The sequence below is a fragment of the Nicotiana sylvestris genome, chromosome 8, assembly GCF_000393655.2.
Source record: "Nicotiana sylvestris chromosome 8, ASM39365v2, whole genome shotgun sequence".
NCBI lineage: Eukaryota > Viridiplantae > Streptophyta > Magnoliopsida > Solanales > Solanaceae > Nicotiana > Nicotiana sylvestris.
Genome location: NC_091064.1, coordinates 201326724 through 201354507, shown reverse-complemented (window position 1 = coordinate 201354507; position 27784 = coordinate 201326724). Strand labels below are relative to the sequence as shown.

Here is a 27784-nt window from a genome sequence, read left to right as displayed (position 1 = left end):
GATATGTTCACGCTGCCAATTGACTCTGCTTAAGCAAATCTTACCATCTTATGCTACATTTTTGGAGCTCTAGTTGGGGCACTATATTAACAAAAACTCACACAGAACAAAGGTAACAAAGGCAAAACAGTTGCTAGTAATGCTATCTGATATTAGTAGTATATCACATACATGTACATACAAGATAACATAAAGCTTACAATCAAAGCCATGTTATATTTCAATGAAGTTGTATATCGTGTAATCATCCAACAATCAAACAACCAAATCAAGAGTCAAGAGACTGATTCATCTATGGTCAAACCAAGTAGATCGGCGAAGAAGCTCTTGACAGGTGCAGGCCAATTATAAGATGAGGAACCTTCAAACGTAAAAATGGTTGATGACTCGTCTTGCAAATCATGCATTGCCACGCTCTCCACATTTACAGAGCTCCCGTCTGATGATGCATTCTCTGCTAGGTATGGAACAACATGCTTTCTCATATCATTTGAAGAAATTTGAAGGTGATTCCCAGCTACTTTGACATATTGCACCTTCCCAGAATCGTCCAAGGTTTTCAAACCAATCCAATCCTCGATGTAGAGCTCAGTCTGCCAAAAAATTAAAGGCAATAATCTCAATAGGGTAAACTTGAAGCACATGTAGGGAAAAGCAAAATTTCTTTTCAAGATTGTTGAGCTTGCCTTTTGTGGACTTGCAAGGCCAAAAAAAAAATACTAGGATTATGAGGTAAGGTTAAGACAAGACGTTATGATGGAATAAGGAAGATATAGATGGGTGTGCAACGGCAGATATAACACTTAGTTGCTGTTAATTAGCAAGGAAACCATCGACATTAGTCATCAAATTTAAAGAAATCGATCATATTACAGAATTGGAAATTCTACAGGTAAGTCCTTGAATTACAGTTATCCCGGGGAACATGACAGAAGTTCAAAGGGCCTAGTTAGAGATATAATTCAGTTGAGCTTGTTTCTAGTTTGACAAATGTCGAGCTCAAGCCTTAAGAACTCGGTCACAGTTAATTAGAAAGAAAGACGAGCACACTACATTGGGAAATTGACCAATCATTGCAATTAATCGTTGAATGTCAAATAGTACTAAAGAATGGAGCTTCTACCGATAACTCCTTGGAGTTCAGTTAGTCTGCCAACAGGATTGAAGCATAAAGGCCTAGTTCGAGATCACATTCAGTTGAAGTTATTATAGTTTGATACATGTTGAATTAGAACAGTGACATTTTTGCACGTCTAATCGAGTCCACTTGACCCACTTTGTGGGATTTTACTGGGTAGTTGTTGTTGTTGTAATCGAGTCCACTTGAATATAAAAAATCTTATCTCCGTAGCTTCTCATTTATGTGAAGGGGTTTACTTGTGTTTTTTTTAAAAAGAGATAAATGCATGACATAAATGGCAAAAGAGGCCTGATTAAACAATATGGAGGACCAGAAAAGTCTTGGAAAATTTATCCTTAAATTGTCAATATCCTGATCTCGAGCTTGCATTTTGTTCTGCAAGCACAATTGATTTTTAGCTTCAAATGAAGCTGAAGCTCAAAATCAAAGCCGTGCATAATACATTCAGGTTGAGTCAAGATTAACTAGATCTTAAACTTGGCTTGATTCAAGTCCCACCTAATTGAACTGAACCCAACCCTATGAAACTTTTTGTGGCTTTTACTTAGCCACTGCATAACATCTTGGTGGCAATTGTAGAGGACACTTTATTGCCCTATTGTTTTGGAATTAACGGTAAGTAGAAAAGAAAAGATAGCAAATATGACCTCTACATAGTAAGTTTCTTTCTACCTATTTAGTCCATTCAGAAACACCACAACACACCCCTATCTTATTTTCAATGGTTACAGATGCAATCCAACAAATTAGAACATGTAAGCAAAGGTAAACTACGGTATATGCAGTATTCTGGGTACTTTGAGGGAAAACAGAGGAAAAGAAAAAGATGAGAAAAACAAACTGCATGAAGAAATTGATCACGGGCGAAAAAGATAAGGGTATGTCTTGTTTACTGTAACAGCAGCAAATAGTAATATAAACCGAACAATACTCTTAACCAGATTTAACAGCATACCTTATTTGGTGGCAAAATGGGGTCAAACGCCCCATCTGGATAATATCCAAACCAAGAAGTCTCCCTTGGTATCAAAACAGTGTCATGTTCAAACTGTGAATAAGAAAGAAAAAGAACACAGGAAAGAAGAGTGTGCTGTTACTGTAACTGCTGCAAATTGCGGTCATCTGACACAAACTGAAACAAAGAAACAAAAAGAGAATGCAATGGCAGGACTGCAGTACAAACCATGATAAGGACAAGATTCTCCAAGCTGGTGAACCGTTTCTTATAGGTGGAATTTCTGTGACTAGGGATTTCATTGTTAAGCTTTGGGAGAAAATGACAGGCTTTCATGTACCCAGCAATATTCTGTGAAGAGAGAGATACAAGTTAAGATTCCAAACGCAAAAGATTGGTAAATAAATTTTGCCTCGCCACCCCACTCTAGAAGAAAACAACTCATCCTGGAGAAAACAATCATTGGAAGTTTCAAACTTCCAAAAGAAGGAAAAGGAGATTAATTTACTTTTGAGACACCATATTTTTAACACGTGGAACTTTACATTTTCATGGCATTCACAACCATCACCTTCTTTTAGCATTTTTTTCAACATCCAGCTGCGGTATTCTTTGATTTCAAATTCAGAAGAAAAATCACATTATAAAATGGTAACTACAAAATAAAGCAAGTAAGAATTAGTTAACAAATGGATCTAAAATTCCTCCCCTTGATTTTGCATCATCAACAACCAACCTAAAATCCCAAAATGCAGCAGCCACCAGATGCAGTCAACTCCTCTCTATCCTTCAAAGAACTTACATGCAACCACTTTTTTCTCTTCAAACAATAACTCGTATAAAATAGAGAAACAGAGACAAGACATCTAGAACAGATAGGATAAGCATTATGAATTTTGGAGTGTGCGCATTGTGGCTTATCAAATTGTTCTCTTTTTAGTTCAACCAGGCTTTTTGCAAATTTGAAATTTGATTTTAGATATTCCATTCCCACCAATATACAGAGAAGAAGCAAAGTTGTGAAGCAACTAAAAATTGTCATAGGATTGTTTGCAGATCACATTATGACATTACGTAATGTGAAATGCAATAATATGCCACTTACATTTGGAAGCTTGAGATACCCACTAGGAGCCAAGTGAGCCTGCAAATTAAATATTATCATTCCAAGGAAGCATGCCAAACTTCCCTTGGTAAAGAAAACAGAATCAGAACTTCGTAATACCTGGACAAATGCAGAGTATATCTCCGACTTGATTAGACTATCAGCAATAATGCAAAAAATGCCAGACTGCAAAATGAATATGAGATCAAGAACAATGTGAAAACATGCCAAGGAGGATGATTCAGTGATAAAAAATCTATAAATCAGCCTCGTCACCCCTGCTGCGGCGAAACCACTACTGTGGTCGTATTTCACCTCAATAATTATCATCAAGAAGCTATAACAGTGGCTAAGAGGCTTCTGTTAAATTTTCCCAAAGGAAGAAGGCAGATGACCAAAAAAAAAATCCTTACATAAACCAGCTACCAGAAACTACCAAGTAAACTTGTCTTTTTGAAGGATAGATAGCAAATGATGGTATAAAACTGTACAAACACTTACACCACAGAGAGGAACTGAAGCAGTGCCAGCATGAGGTCCTCCTAAGGAAATAAAATTCTTAACCTGTCACGGGAACAAGCACAAATGCTTATTATTGAAATTTCTCAAGTACAGCAAACATAAGGCCGAGACAGATGACAACAGTAACATGTGGAATTAATAATGTAAAGAAAAGCCACATGAAAGCTAAGAAGTTCAATGATTTCTCTCTTGGAATTCTCCTTTTTCTTTCTTTGGAGAACTGAAAAATTAAATATTTCTCCATTCACTATAAATAATGCAGATTACAAGGTTGGGAAGCAGCACGTTTTAACTCGTCATCCCTTTATGTAGTCAATACAATATATCACTTCATTCCTCCAATTACTGTAAAGAGGGAGATAAAGTACTTCTTTTCCTCGTTGTATTTTTTGTTTTTCTTCATTTTTCATTCGCATTCCCATCACACAAATTAGGGAATCTCGTTTTTTCTTCAAAAATTACAGATTGATGAGTATTGCAGGAAAGACTGGATGTATTTTTCGATTCCGAGCAATATATGTGATGGACTATTCTCCAGAAGCACAAATACAAATGAAGTTCGTCAGGTAAAGACCTGAAAATTGTTTCCACAGCTGATGGTAGGCCCTCAAATTTGGAAGAATGACTTCTACTGATGGTTTCCCCACTCTGTGAGATTACACTGGTTTGTTGTTGTTGACTTATACTGATGGTGAAGAGTATTGCATTAATACTAAGGCTGTCATTTTAAGGGAATGAGGACAAGGTGAAGAGTTATAATTCTGACAATCTACCAACAACTTTGCTATGAGTGGAAATTAGAAACTGGAACTGGAGAACTGACATTCTGTAGGAGATAAAGAAAAAGAACATGGAGCCTAAGATTTTTTATTTTAAAGGAAAATTATTATATTTGACAAGTGAGCCCAAGGAGTCTTCATTCCCACAGTAATTTTCTAGTTTCAAGGTTCCATTGTCCTAGTGAATAATGGGAGAGCTCACTGCAAATAAGATAATTGTAACCAGTCACAGACTGATCTATAGAGCGGCTAATCATATTTTACACGGAGGTACACATCCACAAATGTCGCAAGAGCTGGATTGAAATGGCTAGAATAAGAAAGATCTGATTTGACTTAAGCAAATAAAATCAGAAGTCAATCGGAATTACATGCAGAAAGCCAAAAGCCTGCTTTAAGCTTTTTCTGTACCTGTGGTCCTCCCTCACAAAATTCAACAACAGCTCGGCCTATTAGATTACCCTGCATCATAAGCAGATGAGCAGTAAATATGCAGTCCATGCAGCCTCAAACCAATTGAATCCAAAATATTACATCACAAAATAAGCATATACTTTCCAAGCGAATAATAATGTTATGATATCATGTGTCTTGCATGACCCAGACGCTATTAGTTTTGGATGTTTGGTACGAGTTAAGCTAGTTCAGTGATTGCAGACTTAGTTCAAGGATCATACTGGTCACCAACAGATTATATGGATTAAATAAATCCAAGTGGAATTAGTTAAGGATCATATTGACACACAAATATGATACTAAGTGATGGAAAGTACACTCATAAAAGTAGTATGCAAATTTAGAAGATCTAGTTTCTTGAAATAACCTGGGAGAGACCAACTATGTTGTAACCATCTTGGAGTTCTTTCATTTCCTTCACCTGTACTCAAAAATTTGTTTCGCCAGTGAGTAAAACAAACATGGGAGATTATCCACAATAAAATTCACTAAGTGACATAGCTCCATCACCTTGCTACACACTGCATCAGCCTGCACACGAAAAAGAACAGATCAGAACTAGGTTCTCAAGATTTCATTGCCCAAGACGTCTAGCATTTAAATTATAATGCAATGTCATTACCTGATCCTCTAAAGTCATAAACCAAGAGTCCCATGATCCATTTCCGATTTCCCTACGAGGGGAAAGTTGAGAGTGCAATTACTAAACAATATAAGTTACATAACCACATGTGGAGAACAAAACGCTGATGATTTTGTAGGACTTGGACCATAGAACAGAATCATATAAGCTAAGACTGTGTTGGAAATAGATTAGATTCAGCAAGTACAATTCAAAATGTAAAATCCTGAACCCCAGCCATACTAATTGGTAAACTCTCTATTGACAGATAACAAGACATGGTGACATAATACCTTTTCTTCAGACCTATTTCAACTATGGCTTCAAAGGCAAACAAAACAATTCCTACTAATGATCTTGAAAAAAACTACATAACTAGGAGACATTAGAAATCTTTTCTTTTTTTTTCATTTTCTTCTGGTGTGCGGAGGGGGGTGGGTGGAGCGCTTGATGTCTTTGAGGAAACTTTCTAATCCACTTTGCTGATTATCATGCAGCTTTATTCATGCATCAGTTTTTTTCGATAAGTGAAGATTAAGTAATCAATTGAGCATGATTTCAAAGAACAACCATTCTCCACAATTGACTCCAACTCTGATATTGACGCATAAACTCTTCTGCTTCAGAATAATAACGGCTAGCTAAAAGTGATGAATGTCAGTCTATTAAAAGCTAGCCCATGACACAACTTGTGATAAATAGAGTGCATATTCACCAGACTTCATTGTATAAGTTGCTTCTCTAAGCTAATAGCTTATCAAAAGGCTTTTTTAAATAATCAGAGGAATATAGTAGTAACCATTATCAAAATGCTTAAGCTGTATCAACCAAACACTAAAACAACTAACTAAAGCCTAATCAGCAATAACATTACTTCAAGAAAAGGAAAAGGAACTACAACTTTTTTTATCAAGGAAAAAGGAACTACAACATATATGAAACTCTTCCCATGTGGTATGTTGAAAAATGTTTGACACCATTTTAAACATGCTTCACAATTTCCAAGAGTTCAAATTCATTTAACTATTCAAAATACAATTTGATGTGATAAATTCTCTATGAAACTTGCAATCATCATTTTGTTCCACTACGACTAACATACTACATATGTCGAATTAACTTTTCAAACTTCGTTGTCAATCAAACAAAATACCTTTTATTTCAGAAGAAGCAGTTCTACATACAGATACACCGTTAGCAGAAATGTGCCACACACCAAATAAGATTATCCTCAGACCCAATTTGTAAGACCCTCTTTCCATTTTGGAATGTCCCAAAATATGTGACACCATTTGATTAATTCTATACTAACTCCACCACTTTCAAGAATTCAAAATTCATTTAACTATTCAAATTTTATAGTTTGATAATAAATTTTCTTTAACAAACTAACTTCAACCATTGTCCTAGTATTGTTTTTCCACTAAGATTAGTATAATACAAAAGTCAAATAAACATCTTTTACAAAGAGATATTACCTTTTTTTTATGAAGTCAAATTAACATATTAAGCTTCATGACACTTTAATATAAAAGAGACAACTTTTATACGGACGAATAGTATTTTAATTAGAACAGATAAAGATTAATAAGCAGTTTTGCAATCATATACAAAGTAATTTGCTAAACACCAAATAAGATTAGTATATATCATATGGTCATACTAAGTACAGCTCCTAAAAACTATTTCAAATAAATACAAAAAGAGAGAAGAAATATTACAAGCAATATCCTTCAGATTTGGACCATTCACTTAGTTCCTCAGTGAAACGTTTGACTCCATTGTGTGAACACTGATCTCCAATTCCTACAACCACCAACTCTTATGATTAGTTACTAATCCACACAAAACCAACAAATAAACAAATATTTATATGAAAATAGTAATATTAACAGTAAAAAAGTTGAGAAACAAGAATAATTAATACCATGGAGTACAATAAAGGGGATAGAGGATGATATTGGAGCCCCAACAACAAGAATCAAGATAAGGAAGAACCAAGAATTAAACCCCATCAAAATATTTTCTCTCAAGAAAAAAAATTGGGTCAATATTTTTTTCTTTTTGAAATTATTTTTCCACAGTGTCGTCCTCTCCAGGAACTTTTGAAGGAGAGTGAAGGTTGTGTAGGTGGAGTCTGTAGTATGAACTGAACTGAAGAAACAAAACAATAATTGAGAAACGGTGGTTAAATTTTAGAGCCACCAATCACAATCCAATACAAGAATCAGTCATCAGGGCATGTGGCTCATTTGTCGTTTTCAATATTATTTCTTCAATAATAACTGCAGAGTGGACTATAAATATTTTTTCTTGTATTTTTATTAAATAGGGGTTTTTCTTTTATTTTGTCTCTCGGAATTAAGATATACTACGAGACGAGTATTCTCCTTAACTACCTCCTGTGGCTGAAAATTGCAATCTTGGTGCTTAAGTTATGTTATTTCATTTTGGCACGTTACTATTCAACTCTCAACTTTTTAAAATTAAAAAAACTTTAGTTATTCTTTCAAACCCTGCACAAGTTATCACAAACTCGATATTTGGGTTACAACGAATAGCAAAATGAAGAATTTCATTATAGTCTATAGACGTTCAAAATTTTTTTGGCTCGCAACGAGCTTTAACCAAGAAGGCTGCTGATGAGGGGTACATTAACCTATATATACAGTCATATCACTTTTTATCTACTAGTTACGTCTGATACATATAATCTATGAATTAGAAGTCTAACAAATAACAATAACAATTGAAAAATGATGGGTAAACAACCAGGGGCGAATGTAGTGTATTATCGACCCATAACTTTTAGCGCGGAGTATAAATTTAATTGTTATTACTTATTAAAATTACAAAAATAGAAGATATGAATTCATGACTTTAAAAATATAATGGGTTCAATACTAAAACTTTAAAAGTTGAACTCATAAGATTTAAATTTTGGATCCGTCTTTGGTTACAACTCTAAATTATACTACTATATATATTATTTAGACGTGGATTCAAATTTCACTATGGATTTTCGTCTCTTAATCTGTCTCAAATGAACAAATTAAAAACCAGAGCTAGTGTTAGAAAAAGGGGAAAGTTTAACACAAAACTCATGAAGAATATTTTTTGAGAGAGTATGGGGCAAGATTGGTAGGTATATATGGCTGACAACTTGATTGTAGTTCAAGAATGGTAGTATGGGAAAGTTGTTGAGATCAAAAGAAGTTAAATTCTGATGTGTATGAGTATGACCATATTTGATAGATATATTAACTCTTTTAAATTAAAAATACACTTAGCAAATGGTTGTATTGTATGGAACACTTACGTATCAATACGTACTGATAGTTGAGTTCTATAGCATACTCTATGCCAAACAAGCTAGTTTATGGGCTAATATTGTAATTAACGGAAGTGCAAATTAAACAGTGTCGTGTACAAATTTCAAGTCATGCAGATCAGACAAGACTTCCCTGATGAAAATAGAAACAAATATAGGTAAACATATTATATATCTCTCTATCTTCTTCCACGTTCAAATTTGGCTTTCTAAATAATTATATACATTGGTGATCGTTTTCTGTATTCTTTTTCTCTTTTGAGTTTTGTTTTTTTGGAACCTTTTTCTTGAAGATAATCCACTTCTCTCAAGTTTCCTTTTTTTGTACAAAAATTATTATTTTTCTCGAATTTCAAATACTCTTTTCACTATCAATGTGATTTTAACCTTTCTCAAACTCGTACTTAATGAGAACTAAGTGCATCAAATTGCCCCAAAAGATGAATGACTATTTCACGCAGAGACAAACAAATACATTAAAATTATTTTAAAATTTCTTTTTTGTTAAGAAAGATGGAGTAGTAGATGCAATGAAGACGATAACAAGAAGTGCAAGGAGTTCTCTGTTTGTGACGGAGTCATAATTTCACAAAATATAGAAATATCGTTTATCTTCCATTTGTAACCAAACTACTGTGGCAATATTTTAAAGACTTTATCGACAATTGTCATAATCAAAGTCAAATGGCATATCTTCTAAAAGACATTAGAAAATTGGCAAATGCCTTGGCAAAGTGGTAAATTCCATCAGCCACTTTCTTACCATGCACAACAAGTCTCCATGCAAATGAGACTATAAATAGCCATTACCAATCACTCCTTTTTCATCAATAATCATTAGCAAGACAAAGAAATCATTCTTCTTCTTTCCTTCTAAATTTCTTTATTCTCCACCTTCCCTTTTTTATCTTTCTTTTTGGTAGTTTAATTTCTCTTGTTTCCCTCTTTTGAATAGCTGTGTTTGTAATTTAATATTTTGTTATTTCCTATATCCTCTAAATAAATTAGATATGGACTTGTTTAATCCTGGGGAAACATTTCACAATAGTTTCTTAGGACAGTGTCCAGCATGACTCAAGTCAATCCGTGTATCCTCTTACAAATAATATTGAAGTAGTATTATTATTGTTATTTTTTGGTGTCACTTCCCTACAATCTAAGAAACTATGGCAAGTAATACTACTGCCAAAATTTTTGATGGTGCTACCAATTTTGGTATTGTCTCTGCTGCTACTGTTCCAGTTGTCCTGCCAGATATCCATGGTGTTGCAAATACGTTATTGCATCCACAACCTTGGCAGACACTAATATCAAAACACAGGTATGTGAATAGATATGGTTACATATCCAATGATAATATTGAAACCTTCAAGAAAAATGCACCTCATGCAAGAGAAGAGTTGGGATAAATGATAATCTCACTAAGTCAAAATTAAATTTGACTAAAGCGGATAATATAATTGTTGTGGTCATTTTCCAAATAAATAATGTGGCTAATGTGAGAAATTGGGTGATAGACTCTGGTGCTACTAGGCACATTTGTGCAGACAAAAATAATTTTTTGTCTTACACCCAAATTGAAGAAGGAAAAGAAACTATTTATCTTGATGACTCAAGAATAACTCGCGTTCTTGGGAAAGGAAAAATTCTTCTCAAACTCACATCTGGTAAAACTCTAGCATTGAGTGATGTATTACACGTTCCTAATATCCAAACCAATTTGGTTTCTGTGGGATTATTAGAAAAAATTGGAGTGAAGGTTTCTTTCAAGAATGATGAGGTCGTATTGACCAAAAATGATATTTGTGGGCAATGGATATTGTAACCATGGTTTATTTGTACTTAATACTTTCGATACTAGCAATAAAAATGCATCTTCTTCTGCTTATATGGTTGAGTCAATTTCTTTATGGCATGCTAGACTAGGACATGTTAATGTCGTGTATATAAAGAAAATGCAGTCGCTAGGATTAATATCTAGTTTAAATTCAAGCAATATTAACGAGTGCGAAATATGTGCTGAAGCTAAAAGTACTAGAAAGACTTGTTTTTCCGTAAATAGAGAAACTGAATTGTAATTTTTAATTCACACTTATTTAGGCGATTTAAAGCAGACTATGACTAGAAGTGGTAAAAGATATTATGTGGCTTTAATTGATGATTTTTCTAGATATACTAAGTTGTATTTGCTTAGAAATAAAGATGGTGCATTTAATACTTTTATTTCTTATAAAACTGAGGTTGAAAATCAACTTAGTAAAAAAATCAAGAGAATTAGATCTGATAGAGTTGGAGAATATTTATCTTTAAATGATTTTTGTGAAAAAAATAAAATTATTCATGAAGTAACTCCGCCTTATTCACCCGAGTCAAATGGAGTAGCTGAAAGAATAAATAGAACATTAAAAGAGATGATGAGCTCTATGTTAGTTATTTCTAATGCTCCTGATAATTTATGGGGTGAAGCTATTTTATCTGCATGTCACTTACAAAATAGAATACCGCATAGAAGAACCGATAAAACTCCTTATGAATTATGGAAGGGTTATAAACCTAACTTGAAATATTTAAAAATGTGGGGGTGTCTTGCTAAAGTTCTTTTGCCTGAACCTAAAAAGAGGAAAATAGGTTCTAAAACTGCTGATTGCATGCTTATTGGATATGCTGAACATAGTATAGATTTCTTGTGTTTAAAAAATGATGTGTTTGATTGCAATACTATAATTGAGACAAGGAATGTTGAGTTCTTTGAATATATTTATCTATTGTCTGACAAAATTCATCATGTACCTGTTGAAACAAATAATGAGATTACCTCTAATGAGGAACTGAGAAGGAGCAAAAGACCTAGGAAAGAATATTTTTCTTATGGAAATGATTTTCAAACTTTTCTTGTCGATAATGAACCATCAAATTATTTTGAAGCTATATTTCTTCAGAAGCTAATTATTGGAAAGAGGCAATAAATGTTGAAATTGATTCTATTATGAAAAATAATACATGGATTTTAACTGATTTACCTCCTGGTGCAAAATCTATTGGTTGTAAATGGATTTTCAAAAAGAAATTTAATTATGATGGATCTTTAGATAAATATAAAGCTCGGTTAGTAGCAAAAGGATTTTCTCAAAAACAAAATATAGATTATTTTGATACATTTGCACCAGTGACTAGAATTTCTCCTATTCGAATTTTAATTGTCTTAGTTTCAATCCATAAGCTTTTTATCCACCAAAATGAATGTCAAAACTGCTTTTCTAAATAGTGATTTAGAAGAAGAGATTTATATGGTTCAACCTGAAGGTTGTGTCATTCCTGGACAAGAAAATAAAGATTGTAAATTAATTAAATCTCTTTATGGCCTTAAACAAGCTCCTAAGTAGGGTATGAGAAATTTGAACAAGTCTTACTGAGAGACTATTTTTCTTCAGTTGAGGTGGATAAATGTGTTTATACTAAAGTGGTAGACAATGAATATGTGATAATATGTCTGTATGTTGATGACATGCTTATATTTGGTACAAGTTTAAATATTGTGCAAAGTACTAAATTATTTTTGTCTGCTAATTTGATATGAAAGATCTGGGTGAAGTAAATACAATATTGAGAGTTAAAGTTATAAGGAGTGAAGATGGAATAATGTTGTCACAAGAACATTATGTTGAGAGACTTCTTAAGAAGTTTGAATATTTTAATATCACATCTGTGAGCACTCCTTTTGATGCTAACTCTCAATTGAAAAAGAATAATGGTGACCCAGTTGCTCAGTCTAAATATGCTCAGATTATTGGGAGTCTAATGTATTTAATGAATTTTACAAGGCCTGATATAGCCTATGTTGTGTGTAGACTGGTAGATATACTCATAATCCCAACATCGAGCATTAGTCTGCATTAGGTAGACTAATGAAATATTTGAGAGGAACCATGAATTATGGTATCCTATATAGTGGATTTCCTTATATCTTAGAAGGGTACAGTGATGCAAACTGGATCTCTGATTCAGATGAGACAAATTTTACTAGTGGTTATGTATTCACCCTTGGTGGTGGTGCAATATCGTGGAAATCAGCTAAACAGACGACCATTGCTAGATCGACTATGGAATCAGAGTTTGTAGCTCTGAAGTTAGCTGGTTCTAAGGCTGAGTGGCTAAGAAACTTCTTAGCTAATATCTCTTTAATAAAGGACGCATTGCCTCTTGTGTTTATGCATTGTGATTGTCAAGCGGCAATAGCTATTGCAAAGAATAAATCTTATAATTGTAAAAGTAGACACATGAAATTGAGACATGATGTCATAAAATAGCTGTTGAGAGATGGAATAATTTCCATTGATTATGTGAAGTCAGAGATAAATTTGGTCAATCCTCTGACTAAACCCATGAGAAGAAAATTAATTCTTCAAACCTCAAAAGAGACGGGGTTAAGGCCGATATGTTGTCAATAGAGATGGTAACCCAACATATGTGAGATCCCATGAAGTAGGTTCATATGGGTAATGACAAGTCAATATTGGTATTGATGCACTAAAAGAGAGTGCGTGACTGCTACTAATTGAGAGGCTGAGTTATAACTCTTAATAAAATTCATGGTCCTTATGGATGGTGTATTTAAAAGCAGTATACACTTGATGAATTCACCTATATGAGAGTGGAGTGAGCCGCTCCTATGAGATTTTGGTCTAGTCTCTAGAGCTCTTATGAATAACCAGGCAAACACATGGCCTATTGGGCGCAAAACCGCGTTAAACAACAAAATTATCGGGGGTCAAAATGTAATTGATAAAATCTCTCACTTACAATAAGAGTTATTGGTTCATAGAAATATTATATTTCACTAGTAATTCTGCGAGTTAAATTTTATTGATCTAAATTTTGTTCATAGTCCATAAGACACCAAACTTATTACATTTGAACCATACAAATCCAACAAGTTTATTTTTGAAGATCTTTAAAATAGCGGGGGAATGTGACAATGTTTTAAAGACTTTATTGGCAATTGTCATAATCAAAGCCAAGTGGCATCTCTTTTAGAAGACATTAGAAAAGTGGCAAAATGCCTTGGCAAAGTGGCAAATTCGATCAGCTACTTTCTTGCCATGCACAACAAGTCTTCATGCAAATGAGGCTATAAATAGCCATTATCAATCACTCTTTTTTCATCAATAATCATTCTCCTTCTTTCCTTCTAAATTTCTTTACTCTCCACCTTCCCTTTTTTATCTTTCTTTTTGCTAGTTTAATTTCTCTTGTTTCCCTCTTTTGAATAGTTGGGTTTGTAATTTAATATTTTGCTAATTCATGTATCCTCTAAAGAAATTAGAGATGGACTTGTTTAATCCTGGGGAAACATTTCACATTGCTAAAATAGTTTCTTAGGACAATGCCCGGCACAACTCAAGTCAATCCGTGTATCCTCTTACAAATAATATTGAAGCAGTATTATTATTGTTATTTTTCGGTGTCATTTCCCTACAACTACATTAAAATCCTGCAAAGCAACAAACTTACCTATGGTACATGAATTAATTTCTTTCCTCCTTATCTAGCCTATCTCCCGTCGGGGGCGGAGCTTGAGTGTCTGAAGCATGTTCTGTCGAATTCAATAGCTTTAGTTCAAATCTTGTATTTACCTTTTTAAAAAAATTAAATATTTATAAATTATTAATTTAAAACCCAATAACTTAAATAGAATCCCAAATTCATTAACTTGAAATTCTGATTTCACCTCTGGCTTCGGCTAGTCATTGCCTCTCTTTGTAGTTTTCCTATCAGAGGTGCCAAAGGGACGGGATGATCAAATTTGAAGATATTAAAATAAAATTAAATCAATAAATAAGTAGGGTCCTGATATACGAGTTTATGTCTTTTTCAATATCTTAACCTTTATACCCACTTTTAAACCCGTCACACTTTACTAGAGTAACTGATTTCTTGAAATTAGGTAATAAAATTCTTTAATTACCCAAAAAGAGTATTTGAAACTAAAGGCAGCTTTCTGTTGCAGATGAAAACCTTTGGGGTGCAATACGTAATTATTTCCAATTGGGAAGACTATTATGGAAGAGTGAAATAGACGAAGCAAGAAAAACCGGACAAAGGAAAAAAAGGAGAAACACACAAATAGCGCAACGTACAAGAAGGTTGAAACCCAGCAACGGTAACAGCCCTTTGCTTCTTCTTCAGTCAAGTAAGCTGAAAACCCTTCTCTCTGCTTTCTTCTTTTCATTTTCTTAATGATCCTATGAAGTTTTTTCACTTAGAAAATTTGTCCCCGTTTTATTCAGATATTTTCAACTTTTCAAAGAAATTGTTTATTGCATCAAATTCGTTTCAATTGAATTCTTGAATTTGGGTAAAACCCTTTGAAGCATATATGCTTGTTGTCTCTATTAGTAAAAGGATACTTCCCAAATTTGTCTTATTGAACTGTGTATTGTGCATTAATTGGTATATCAATATTTCACTATTTTGAACACTCATTTTATTTATGTTGTGCAAAATGGTATATTGCAGTTTATTTTGATAGCTTAAGTGTATTACATATGCAGTGTTTTGTATTATTTTTTCATATCTTTTTATGATTCGCTGTATACATGTGCTGAGCTAACAGGCTATGGGTTCAACTTCGCTCAGACTTCAATACATAGCTTAGATAAAGATGTAAAAGATTACCAAAATTTTGAATAAATATGATATTTTGAACCCATAATTTTAAATGCGCAGTAGATTCAGTGGTAAAAACATAAAAATTGAATCCATCAAGTTAAAATCTTGGATCCTCCTTTGTATATGCGATCTCCTTAGCCTATTTTTTTGATGAAGTGATATGTGGTCTGCTTACCCTACCATATCTATTTTTGCGTTAATGCATAAGGGGTTTACAAAGATTCAATTTTTAGTGATGGTTATGCTTATTTTGTCCTTTCCTTTTTTTATTGCAGAACTTTATAGAGTTTTAGTGATCAATTAGCGGTTCTGGGGCTTTTGATGGATAGTATTGTAGATGCACTGAACAATGCATATCAAGATTTTGTTGCAGCAGCTGCAGCTGCACTTGAATCAAAGGAGAGTTCAAATGGTCAGAAAACAGTAGCAACTGACGCTGCATTAGAAAACTTTAAGCAACGATGGGAGTTGTTCAGGGTTGCTTGTGATCAGGCAGAGGAGTTTGTTGAGTCAGTTAAGCAAAGAATAGGTTCAGAATGTCTTGTCGATGAGGCTACGGGATCTGTTTCAGGGAAGCCTGGGCAATCATCAACAACAAGTGGCCTTCAACCCATTAGTGCTGTTAGATTGGAGCAGATGAGTAAAGCTGTCAGATGGCTAGTGATAGAATTGCAACATGGTTCTGGAGCGAGTAGTGCTTCTACACACCCCAACCCTTCTGCTCCTTTTGATGCTAGATTTACTGAAGATGCCGCTCAATAGGTATACTGAAATTTTTCTCATATTTCTTTTCCTCCTTGTTTGCATTGACTATCCTAAATAATATGGGAACAAATTTTGTATTATTTAATGAACTATAAGCAAATAAGCTTTGTTTCCTGGACTCGACGAAGCAAGTATGTTCTAGAATGTTTCCTTGAAACTGAAGCTGGCTCCTATGTAGGAGCTGCTGTCACATTTTACTCATAAGACACTATGGTTCGCTTAATTCATGATTGAGGAGTTCTGTTCTCCTCCCTTTCAATAAGCAAGACAAAAGACCTATCTTACTTTTTAAATGCTTCATATTCTTCATAAAAAGATGCTTCATATTGCATGTTTGTTTCGCAAAAGAACATGGTCGTATTTTACTGTACTTAGAGTAGTGTGTGTTTCCATCTTATGGGGATGTCTGACAAGAAAGAAAATTAGGGGAAGGAAGTTGATCCGTCAAATTATAAAATTGGGGGGGGGGGGGGGGTAGATAGTTGAACTTCTCGTTAATGTCTTGCTCATGATGAAAAGGAACAAAAGTGTAAATATGCATGATCTTCTTTTCCCCTTGCATATGCGTTGACGCGCACACACATGCACACACACACATCATGTAATATGTACAAATCTATTTATGTTAGACTAGTCAATGGTGATGCTAGGAAATTATCTAGACGTAGGTCATGCCGTTCAACCTTTGAAATGCAATAGAGAGATACAAAATCACCTATTTTAATGAACAGACATCAAAACATGTAAAGTTCTTCTCTTTAGAGGACAATTCATGCAAAGTCAAACTTCCTTAAAAGGACACAAATCAAGTTCTTTTCAATACCTATTTTGAGCTTCTCACTCCATTGTGTTAACGATCTTATAGAAAAGAGAGTTGATAGCATAATGTTGAAAGCAAAGAAAATTAAATCTTAGATTATTGAATAATAAGAGCTAGAATTACGTCTTGACATCTTGTTATATTGAAGTTTGGTGTAAAACGAAGATATTTTTTAGTTAGTTGGTGCTGCTTGTTTAAAAGCATGGGGTGTATGCAGACTACATTTTGCTACTTCGTGATTTGCCTCTAAGTTATGGTCCTTGATAAATGCAACACTCATCATTCAATGGGTGCTCCATAGCATGGTGGCAGAGATGACATCTCGTTTGATGTTGTGCAAATTGGAAGCTATTGAAGACTGCTCCTGTTATATTTTTGGTTGTTGTTGAGGGAAAGAAATAGGATAACTTTGAAGGGATTGTGAGTTTGTGGTCGAAAGCAAATGGAATTACCTATTGTGTAGATAGTTGGCTAGATTTTAAGGAGGCAAGTATACGCTCACAACAGAATTCTGGAAAGATGAGACCATCTTGGTATTAATGATTTTTTTATTTACCTAATTTTTTTATTTGGCGATGACAGCTTTTCAGTCTTAACTAGCAAAACTTCCTGATTGCAATGTCTTATTTTTTTCTTCTTGTAAATAACAATAAATTTACATGGCTTGTGGAAGTGGCTAGGGTTATTGTGGCTTCATTTACTTTCATAATTGATAAACAAAGTTTTACTTATCAAAAAAGTTAATAAACAAAAGTTTTAGTGTTCCTCTAAAGTAGCTAGCTAGTGCGATTAATTCCTTTATGCAGCTTGTGAAAGATTGTTAGGGTTATTAATTATTTGGGATTCATTTACTTCAATAATTAGTTACCAAAAATTCTCCTATTTTATTAAGGTGACTTGGTAGTGCGACTGCGACCCATCTGAAAGGACGAATAACTATGTGCTAATTGGTAGAAAGACTCCTCAGATAAAAGTCGTTTAAGGTCTAGTGATTCCTACATGTTTCTTCACTCCCTCTTGGAATGAGTCCTCTTTTTTCTTTAATTTAAAATATCATAGTGTTTGAAATTTACTTGTTTTATTTGAGACTGGCCCTGCAAGCAGTACTACTAGTATTAAACTAATTATATTTGGTACCAGTATTATATTATTTGTTCCTTCAATGCCATTCTATGTGACAATCTTTCCTTTTTGGTCTCTTCTAAAAAAGATTCTTCATTTTTACAGGTTCGTGGTAACATACTAGCATTACGTAGAGGAAAACATACTTGGTTAAGAAAATTAAAGTTTTATGGATTGGAGAGAGGACCGATATTGATGATAATACTCTGAGCAAGCTTTTTTAACTCAAAATTACTACCTGAAACCTTGCAACATTGTAATGATATTGTTCATGCATCAATAATCTTTGAGGGGAATGTGCTGAAAGAGTGTAACAGCAGGCACTTAGAATAGTTGGACTTGTTTTCTTATATTTGGAAATATATTAGTTAACTGGTCTAGCATCAACTCCTGGTTGTGAGAAAAGTAATAGAAGCTAACAAAATGTCTTAATAAGTTATCTTCCATCAAAATGTATTATTGTGAGTAACCACAAGTCTTTGCAGCAAATATATACTATGTTGACATTGTTGGAGCTAAGTTTGTCCTCACGTTTCATATTGCATTCTATGCTTGTCCTTAAAAAGCAAAGAGCAATGATTAATTCTGACTGTTTTCAGGGGACTGCAAAGACTGGTAATCAGGCAGGGACAAATAAACAGATCATCTATGCCTCAAGCCGCTAAGTTGTATGTTGGATGTATCAAATCATGTTGTTGTAATGCTGTTGAAATGCTCCGAGTTTTATTTCTATCGCAGCATGAGCCACCCCATTGTTAGGTATTATTCAGATTTCAAAACCATGTGCCCGTGTGTATATACACAAAATATACACAGGCTATATTAATTTTCCTGCTATATATTACAGTTACACTTTTGAAGTTTGTTTGTACTTGCAAAAGTGGTAGTTCATATTGTTGTTGAAAAATGCTCAGACGTATTGTTTGTTATAGGTGTTCTTGATTTACATATTCTTGAATGATGATATCATAGAGATTTAATTGCCTTCCCTTAAGAAATATATCTGAGGCATTGCCAAGTGTCTTGTTTTGTAGTTGTCTTAACCGTGATGAACTCAGTCAGTAGGCTTTGAAGACCCTCGAATTGCTGCAACAGCAGAATTTTATGATGTTTTCAGTGTAATAAGACGCTTTAGCTTACAATTAAGTCTTAATTTCAAGCAATTTTAGCGTACACCTAAGTCTCAATTCCAAGCAAGTTCAGGTTAGATTATATGAATCTTCACTGTCCATTTCGCCCCATTTAAGTTTGTCTCAGTCTAATATTAATAAAACGCTTTAGCTTGCTGCCCCAAAATCTTGGCGCCAAGAGTTTTTTGCTACGACATTATCGAGTCACGTTTGATATTATTTTGTAACTTGTAACGTAATCTTGAAAATAGTTCTCACTGCACTGGTTAAAATCAGCATGAACCCAGTGTGTTTTTTCAATACAGTGGATTGTTCCGAGCAGGTAAATACCATTTACCCTCAGTTGTTTTCAACTGCCTTCCCTACATAGCAGCTAATTGGAGGGACAACACAGAAGATTGAGAACAAGAAAGGCAGACAGATTTCTTTTATACAACGTGATAGTGGGGCCAAAACTTCAAAATTATCGTCTTCCGTAAAATTATATTAGTAATGAATAGGGGTGTACATGGACCGAGTTGGTTCTGTTTTTATTAAAATCAAACCAAACCAATTATATCGGTTTGGATTGGTTTGGTTTTGTAGGGGTTTTCGGGTTTTCAGGTTTTTTTGTTACATGAATATTATTTCAATCTTACTTTATTAAAATTATAAATAAAGCTTTGATAAGTGAATATATGTTTAGTAAATATGAAAAAAATTGACAAACATATGATCTATTAAAATATTCTAATGGGAGAATTTTTTTAGTAACACGTGATAGTTATTTTCTTAGTCGCCTAACAATAATTTTTCGTTAATTTATGCTTTCAAGGTTAATACATGAGAGGATCCCAAATATTTCTACATTTTCTAAAGAAAAATCACTATAAAGTATCAAAAATATAAATAAAATTTATATATTTATATGTCGGTTTGGTTCGGGTTTTTTTACTCAATACCAAACCAAGTCAAACCAAACCTAGTCGGATTTTTTAATCGGTTTGGTTTGGTTTTTCGGTTTGGTGCGATTTTGCGGTTCGGTTTGAACACCCCTAGTAATGAATGCGCCTTAATTCCAAATATGAAATGGAAATTAGCACTTGGCAACGTTTTCTTTCTAATAATGAAGCAAATTATTGTAATAAATTTACAGATCTTATGATGTAAAAAGTTTCGAAAGTTGAGGGTCAGAAGAAGGGAGGAATAAATCATCACAAAAACTTCCTGTACACATAGCAGTTAAGCATGAACTCCATCTAGATGACTAGCAGAGACCAAGGCCATAAAGCTATATGTATCAAAGCGAAACAACAATAATGCACATTCTTTTCATTGATTTTAGGACCAGACCCAAGAATAGAGGTGTTTGAGGCAATGTACAGAGCTTAAGTGCAACTTATGAGATAAGATGCATGCGAATATACAGTGAAACTCAAGATACAAAATAAATTCTGAGAGTTAGTTGCTTTCATATGGATATACAGAGGAGTGAAGAACACTGGGAGTTGCCCCAAGTATCTAGGAACCATGAACAGTAGGAAGCACTACATATTCATAAATATCCTATAAGCAAGTCATGCGTAGCCTGCCCCAAAAGAACATTTTGTAATATCCTTGTCACTTTTGGAAGTTATATGCCCCTTTTCACTTCATCCGCCATATCTCAATCTACAGATCAAGCTATTGTGATCTAAGAAAGCAAGGGTCGTAATCAGAAGATGTTCAATTGGTTCCAAGCTACACAAGAGGTTGCTACAATGGTGGAGAGTCTCCCCTAGCAGAATGTGGACACAAATCTGTCACATTGTCAGCTGCCCTACTGTTCTTGAGAAGATAAACCAGCTCAGCAGTTATACCTTCTAATAGGTGGACTCCGGTGGCAAAATTCAGGCCATTGTTCTTGCTTACATCATTATTCGTCAAAATGTGTTCTTCCCATTTTATTCAATTCCTTCGGAGGTTTTAAGTTATTCAACCAACTCTTGATCAACCAACTTTGACGTTGGGGTTGCTGGTGGTGGGGTGGGCAGGAGCACGCAGAGCCCCAGGACCAACATTTGACATCTGTCTTTAAGCGGTTAGGACACTCGTTATACCAGCATTTTCATCAATGGAATCTATCCTCATGTGCTTTTCAACTTCAGAGGCTTCAGCCATATTGACCAGAGAGGATTCTACTGGCTTGGTTGTGGATGAAATTGCATTATCGATTCTGTTGTCAACATTCTGTAATCTAGGACTAATTTCTGGCTCTATAGAGTTGCAGCATAGGTCATTCTGCTGGTTCCTCAAGCATTGATCTAGAGACTTCTCAGCTGGAGCTACATAGAGAGGCTGTGGTTGCTCATCCACCATAGTTGCACAGTCAGCTTTGTTCAAGACATCATCTTCAAAACCGTTTGAATTTGCAAATGATGTGTCTGTAGAAGGAAGATTCTTCGTCGTATCCAGCTCCTCACCAACCATGACACCTCCATTCTCAGCAAACACATCAGCTGATGTGACCCCATCAAGGGAAAACAATTGAGTCGCACAAGCGGAGATGGATAATGGGCTGGTTTCCATCTCAACAGGAGAATTTTCCACAGCAGGTACTCTGTCTGCACAAGTGCCGTCCTGATCAATCTGGCCACCACTCAAATTATCAGCGGCAGAACTCGAATGCTGGAGCTCAGTCAGACCACCTACCACATAGGGTAATGTGTCTCTTCTATTGCTCGCATTCACCACTTCTGTGTAGTGACCAGGTGTGGCAGCAGTCAGCTGAAGTCCTTGTCGCATGAACTGGCCACTTCCAGGACCAAGTTGAGCATCCAACTGCGTCTGCACCCAGACTGCTAGAGAAAGTGCATGATCACGAATCAAAGAATCATAAGGTGGGCACCGTAACATATCGACCAGAGCCTGCATATATTGGAACATACTGGTGGATGGAGTAATAGACCCTTTGTCACGGAGATATTTAATGCTTTTGAGAGTATGTTCACATAAGTTTCCCATTTTTGCCCAATTACAATCACAAATTGCATACTCTGAAGCTGGACTCCGAACAACATGCAGTTGATGCCGATCTTCCTGATCAACTACTTTTGAATAGTCACCCTCAACTAACACATCAGAATCTGGAATCTGCAAAGATTTCTGCCAAGCTGTTAAGCCACTCATCCATTCATTCTTCCAGTAACGTGCAAACTCATCCTTCCCTGAGTACTCATCAAGCCAGAAGTAAGAATGCACTGTGGTATCTAGCTTATCTACAAGCCAATCAGCACGTTCATATACACTTAATTCCTTCTCATTCAATAACCTAAGCTTCAATTGGTTGTGATAGTACTCCATCGCCGAGCATGTCTCCTGGCTGGCAAGAGGAAGAGTTCTCAATGCACTAGTCCAGAGCCCTGGGTAGACAAAATCTGTCAGCAAATAAAGCCCCAACGAAGAACCAACTAATTTTCAAACAGGAGTCTAAGAGAATTATTTCAAGCACTCTTGAAGAATAATGCGTTTTAGCAGAATAATACTAAGCTAGCACTTCTTTTTGTAAGGTGAGGACTCTCAAGCGTGAAAGATTGCATATATATCCACTATGAAGGAGTTGCTCAACCTATACATAATTTAGAGTTTAAATGCTTAACAGCTGTTCGCTATATGGGGTAAACTGAATGATCATTATGTTGTTGAAGATTTGATAAGAGTTTTTGGACTCTATTCAGACTTGGACTGTTTTTTTTTCCTAAAGAAACTTAGACTGTTATTGTACATACTTCTATACATCAGTACCTCCTTGGTTCTTTTCTTTTTAGTAACAATATATTTCTGATCTGGAGACAGGCGTTACCGTTGCGCCACGGATCCTGGCTAATTAGTGATAATTATCCAATATAGACATAGATGAAAATATGCAACTACTTATTGGAGCATGTGCATAAGGTATCCATCATAGGAAAACATCATGCAGTAAATTGATAGGATTCAGAATTCAAATATTGACAACTTTTGAGAGACTATTGTTTCTCATAGAAGTGTGTGAAACGTCTAAGATATTCCCAACAACTGTTACACAATGTGGACAAAGGGAGTATTAGTTTAAATTCATGTTAGTCGTGGATCTGAATCAGATTAGCAGCGAGTCAAATGAGTTAGCAAAAAACCTGTTTCATAGGTACTTCAATCTAACTCCAACAACAAATCTTTTTGTAGTGACAGGAATCTGATTTACTGAATAGTATGCCTAACCTAGTCTTGGGTACCATGTGGCCTTGAAATAGTCCATAAAGTCTGCAGCATCCACGAAATCTTCCATAAATTCTTCAAACAAAACAGCAGTTCCATCCCCTTTGCAGATGTGATGCACAGCCTGGCCTAGCCACTTTGCAATTGCAGCACAGGTCTCCATTTCTGAGCATTTCTTAATCAAGTTCTTATGCCATGCATGACGAACCCGCCAAAAGCATATCAATACAGAGCACTGAAACACTTCCCTGAGTGAAAGCAAGAAAGTACACCATTCATCACAATTTTAAACTGTGCAATCTAGTACCCAAAAATAATTGGCAGAACCACAATTCATGAGTGACTGAGAAAATACATAAAGAAAAACTAAGAGAAATGCCTAACATTCAGATTAACCTTCCACATACTGAGTGAGCAAAGTATGCCCTAATAGTTTCATCATACATTTAAAATTTGATATACTCTTTAACTTTTGGTGGATGAACAAGACTATTAGATGTAGAAGCAGGGACCAGTTAAAGTGCTGATCGTTTTCAAATTCACATCTGTCAGTACAAAACTTTATGGTTAGTTGTGCATCAGACACTGATTTCTTCTATTCTTAATTAGTTTAAATCATTCAAGCCGATCCTACAGAGCAACATTGAAATTTCCGGCCTATTTTACGCATTCATTTGCTAATATCCCAATACACAAGTCTACAACAACAATTACGCCTCAAACGCAAATAAGTTAGAGTCGGCTAATGAATCCTCACTGGCCATGTTCCCCAATTAAATTCATCTCAGGCCAACATTATAAAAATCCAAAAGAAAAAGTACCAGAAGTTCTCTATATTTCCTACTAGAATAAGAATCTCATAGGGCTAAAGACTCCAAGAAAGCATGACCAAATTATAAAGTAAACATATTTAACATGACTAAAATGTATTCCCAACTAATTGATATTGCCTATATAAATCTTTCTCTTGCATTGTTCCATATTAAAGTAATAGCCTCTCCCTGAACCCAAAAGATAGATGGAACTGGTGCAACTCTAGTCTGCCATGCTAAAGAGAAAAACCCCACATCCATTAGGAAAAAAAACGTAAAAAACTAATGCGGGACCAAAAAGATAGTCACCAACCTGATTGCAGGGACATCAGCTGAAGGATCATCCACAATGAATCCAGCCAACTTCCACTTAGGATCTTTCATATGAACTCTGTTATATAGGGCCCTCATCCACCTAAGTGTATCTCCACTTGAAAATCTAGGTGCTATTATCCATGCCACCGGTATAGCCTTGTTGTCTGAGTTGAACACAACAAGACTGTGAATAGGATACTGGATGAATTTGCATAAAAGACAAAGTAAGCTTTCAAGTACTCGGTCTTTCTAGAAACTTGGTATCCATATAAGCAAAAATACCATTAGTTTAATTTTTTTGTTCAAAAGAAATATAAAAAACCTTTAGTTTATTAGTTCCAAACTTTGAATCAGAGGCTAGAAGGCCATGGTTTCCAAACCGAATCAGCTGTTGCAACTGCCATTCTGTTTGAATGCCCAAGACAAACGGATCGGAATCAGAGAAATTCTCATAAAAGAACACATGATTCTGGTGACTTTCAACCCACATGCTAATGCTGACTGCATCATCGGAGTCAAGTTCATAAGTAGAGCGCCTTATGCTCCTCTCTTGTCTCCGAACATACCTGTGAGTTAAAAGGTCATCTCGGTTGCATGGACCTCCTTGTCTCTCCACTGATTCATTGTGCCTCTGCATGATTGTTTCCACAGACACTCCAACATAGAGCAGAGACAAAACACGGAGGCGAAGATCCTCTGAGATGTATGGAGCATACATGGCACGTGTTCCAGCAGCCTTTTTGTCCTGTGGGCCATGGCATGGTAATCCGTTCTTATCTATGTGCTTATCTTGGTTATATATGATAAGTGCTACAGATGGTTCAGCAATTAAGCGTTTGACAATAAAATGGCAGGTGCACCCCCTCTTTGTATTAGGTCGACCAGCAGGTTTTTTCTTAGGGACGTACGTCGTTCTACTTGGTCGCACGATTCCACCCTTTCTATGATCATCAGGACCAAAGGAGCACCAGTACCTAGAGAATCATAAGGCTATTTCTGTAAAATGCATTGTCATAGTAGGAACTGAAACAAGCTAAAGAGCTAAAAGTACAGCTTACAGAATATATTCAAGGATGCCATCAACTTTAGGCTTGTAAGTTATCTCTGCAGGCCGACGTCTCCGAGCTTCAACATGGAATCTTGTTGGACATTCTTTATTAGCAGATTCCCCTCTAACAAAGTCATCTACTCTAGCAAACGGAATGAGAGCAACTCTGTCTATGTTATCGCGCCAACCTTCTACCTTAGACCACACAAGTTCAGCAGAAGAAAACTCCAAAGTCGGGGGGTTCTGAACAGGAAGAGAAAGAATTTGATCCCATCTAGCCATCTGTTACACAAGGGAAATAATAAGGTAAGTAGCAGAGATTACACTTCTGAAAACAAACTGAACTGGATTGCAAACGTTCACTAATCAGATTTGATTATTTTTCCTTATGGCATTTAGTGTGATAAAAGGTGGGGACGAGATGCAGGTGTTATACCTAGGGGATCCCATGAAATTTAATTTAATAATATAAACATAAATCTAAAATTAGTTGGGGACAACTATATAAATCTTTTGGGTCGATCCTAACTAGTTTGAACATTTTAAAACATTGCAATGAAGTGTAAGAAAATCCACGCCAGCATCTAAGAATACAATAAAAGTATAAAAATATCATGACATAGCAACCATTACCAACATCATAGCAATCCAAACAATATAAAGAAACATCATAACTTGTAAAGATGTATCATAAGACAACACAGTACAATAATGGCATCAAACAGTCAATAACCGACATACCGGACTGTCCAAAGGAAAAAGCAAAAGAAAGAAATACTATGAATAAAGGGACCATTGAAAGTCTCAATTCCTATCCGCCCAAGGTAGAGAGTTCGAAAAGTATACATCTTAATGGAAAAGGTAAAATAAAGGTTTGCTGATGAATAAAATATCAATTTAATAAATGTAACATAAATCATTTTTCAAAGAGTACTCCATGCATTCCAATTTATGAGAAACTCTGTTCCTATAAGTTCAATTTATAAGAAACTCTTGAGACATCTCAAGATGTTTGACGCTACTCCATTAATCTACGACTTTCACAAGTTTAAGAATTCAAATTCATTAAATAATTCATAATTTAAATCTTGATGTGATATTTTATCTATCAAATTAACTTTTCGATCATAAATGTAATATTTTCTTCCAAGATACAAATATAATATTTTTATACAAAATCAAATACAACTAGAGCAGAAGACTCTTAATTATTTAGTTTGGGTTGAAATTTAAGGCAGTCTCTTAATTAAAACAATCTTATTTTTGTTGATAAAATTCATTCGAAAAACCAGTTCTCAGCATGATTGAAAGCTTTCTGAAGCCACCTTTCAACTAGTGCACCCAGTGCCACTTCGTTACAGAGGGCGGTACCTAAAATTATTTAAACATTAAAATATAATATAACATACACACACACACAAACACACGAGTGCTAGAGTGATTAACAAAATGGAACAGCTGGATATTTAGAAGAGGATAAACCTATTGAGAACCTTCAAATGTTGTTTCTGAGTTATGAGAATAGACGGCAAGCAGGCGAAAGTTAAGTAACGGCGGAGGAAGGATAATTCCAGAGGAAAGAGAGTCGCAGGCGGCGGAGCTTGGTGGCGGCAAGCGGCTGATTTTTAGGTTGCATTTTATAGTTTTAAAAGAAGGATATTTTCATTCGACCGGAAATGAAATTTTTTAGAATAATTGACACTTTGATACTTTCAAGTTTCGAGAATTGTTATTTGGTCCCTTCGGCTTATGTACTAGTTAATGAGGAGTGGCGCGAAGAATAACGTATGAGTTATTATTAGGGGTGTTCCAAACCGAACCGAAACCTAAAATCGAATCGAAATCGAAGCTTAATGGCTTATTGATATCGGGTTAATGGTTTAACAGACGGGGAACAGATTAAATTTTTTTTATTAACGGCTTATCGATTTGGGGACGGATTATTCAATTTTCTTAACGGATAATCCGTTAACCTGT

The 27784-nt window shown here is 35.1% G+C and overlaps 4 protein-coding genes across 6 annotated transcripts; 2 read left to right on the top strand and 2 right to left on the bottom strand.

The window, feature by feature from the left end:
• Positions 1–130: 130 nt before the first annotated feature.
• Positions 131–7813, bottom strand: LOC104238022 (uncharacterized). The gene is made up of 12 exons (XM_009792279.2): positions 7508–7813; positions 7302–7386; positions 5581–5632; positions 5469–5489; positions 5326–5379; positions 4914–4964; positions 3703–3765; positions 3322–3387; positions 3202–3240; positions 2325–2447; positions 2097–2189; positions 131–593 (listed from the first exon to the last, which is right to left on the bottom strand). The coding sequence occupies exons 1-12, from the start codon at positions 7593–7595 to the stop codon at positions 276–278; spliced, it is 1053 nt and encodes a 350-aa protein (XP_009790581.2). The 5' UTR covers positions 7596–7813; the 3' UTR covers positions 131–275.
• Positions 7814–12837: 5024 nt separating this feature from the next.
• Positions 12838–13218, top strand: LOC138876245 (secreted RxLR effector protein 161-like). Its single transcript, XM_070155151.1, has one exon. The coding sequence runs from the start codon at positions 12838–12840 to the stop codon at positions 13216–13218; it is 381 nt and encodes a 126-aa protein (XP_070011252.1).
• A 1776-nt stretch (positions 13219–14994) lies between these two features.
• On the top strand, positions 14995–19305 carry LOC104238020 (mediator of RNA polymerase II transcription subunit 32). 2 transcript variants are annotated; one of them, XM_009792274.2, is made up of 3 exons: positions 14995–15101; positions 15856–16342; positions 18887–19305. In XM_009792274.2, the coding sequence occupies exon 2, from the start codon at positions 15902–15904 to the stop codon at positions 16340–16342; it is 441 nt and encodes a 146-aa protein (XP_009790576.1). In that variant the 5' UTR covers positions 14995–15101; positions 15856–15901; the 3' UTR covers positions 18887–19305. The 2 variants fall into 2 exon arrangements, with proteins under 2 accessions (XP_009790576.1, XP_009790577.1); XM_009792275.2 differs by having other exon boundaries at positions 15100–15266.
• A 1391-nt stretch (positions 19306–20696) lies between these two features.
• LOC104238021 (uncharacterized) lies at positions 20697–27427 on the bottom strand. 2 transcript variants are annotated; one of them, XM_009792276.2, is made up of 6 exons: positions 27290–27427; positions 25818–26089; positions 25082–25733; positions 24758–24957; positions 23636–23880; positions 20697–22797 (listed from the first exon to the last, which is right to left on the bottom strand). In XM_009792276.2, exons 2-6 carry the CDS (start codon positions 26087–26089, stop codon positions 21470–21472), a joined length of 2697 nt encoding a protein of 898 aa, XP_009790578.1. In that variant the 5' UTR covers positions 27290–27427; the 3' UTR covers positions 20697–21469. The 2 variants fall into 2 exon arrangements, with proteins under 2 accessions (XP_009790578.1, XP_009790580.1); XM_009792278.2 differs by having other exon boundaries at positions 27301–27427.
• Between the last annotated feature and the right edge of the window lie 357 nt (positions 27428–27784).

Bases quoted from the DNA above. Each gene is read 5' to 3' on its own strand.
- LOC104238020 (XM_009792274.2), top strand. From the start codon at position 15,902: ATGGATAGTATTGTAGATGCACTGAACAATGCATATCAAGATTTTGTT.
- LOC104238022 (XM_009792279.2), bottom strand. From the start codon at position 7,595: ATGGGGTTTAATTCTTGGTTCTTCCTTATCTTGATTCTTGTTGTTGGG. The intron at 3,766-4,913 runs GTACAGAAAAAG...TTCCCGTGACAG, and splicing joins TTTGTGAGGGAGGACCACAG to GTTAAGAATTTTATTTCCTT. The intron at 2,448-3,201 runs GTAAGTGGCATA...CTCTCTTCACAG, and splicing joins GGTATCTCAAGCTTCCAAAT to AATATTGCTGGGTACATGAA.
- LOC104238021 (XM_009792276.2), bottom strand. From the start codon at position 26,089: ATGGCTAGATGGGATCAAATTCTTTCTCTTCCTGTTCAGAACCCCCCG. The intron at 24,958-25,081 runs GTTTTTTATATT...AAATTCATCCAG, and splicing joins TTGGAACTAATAAACTAAAG to TATCCTATTCACAGTCTTGT. The intron at 23,881-24,757 runs GTTGGTGACTAT...GCTTTCACTCAG, and splicing joins GCTGATGTCCCTGCAATCAG to GGAAGTGTTTCAGTGCTCTG.
- LOC138876245 (XM_070155151.1), top strand. From the start codon at position 12,838: ATGAATTATGGTATCCTATATAGTGGATTTCCTTATATCTTAGAAGGG.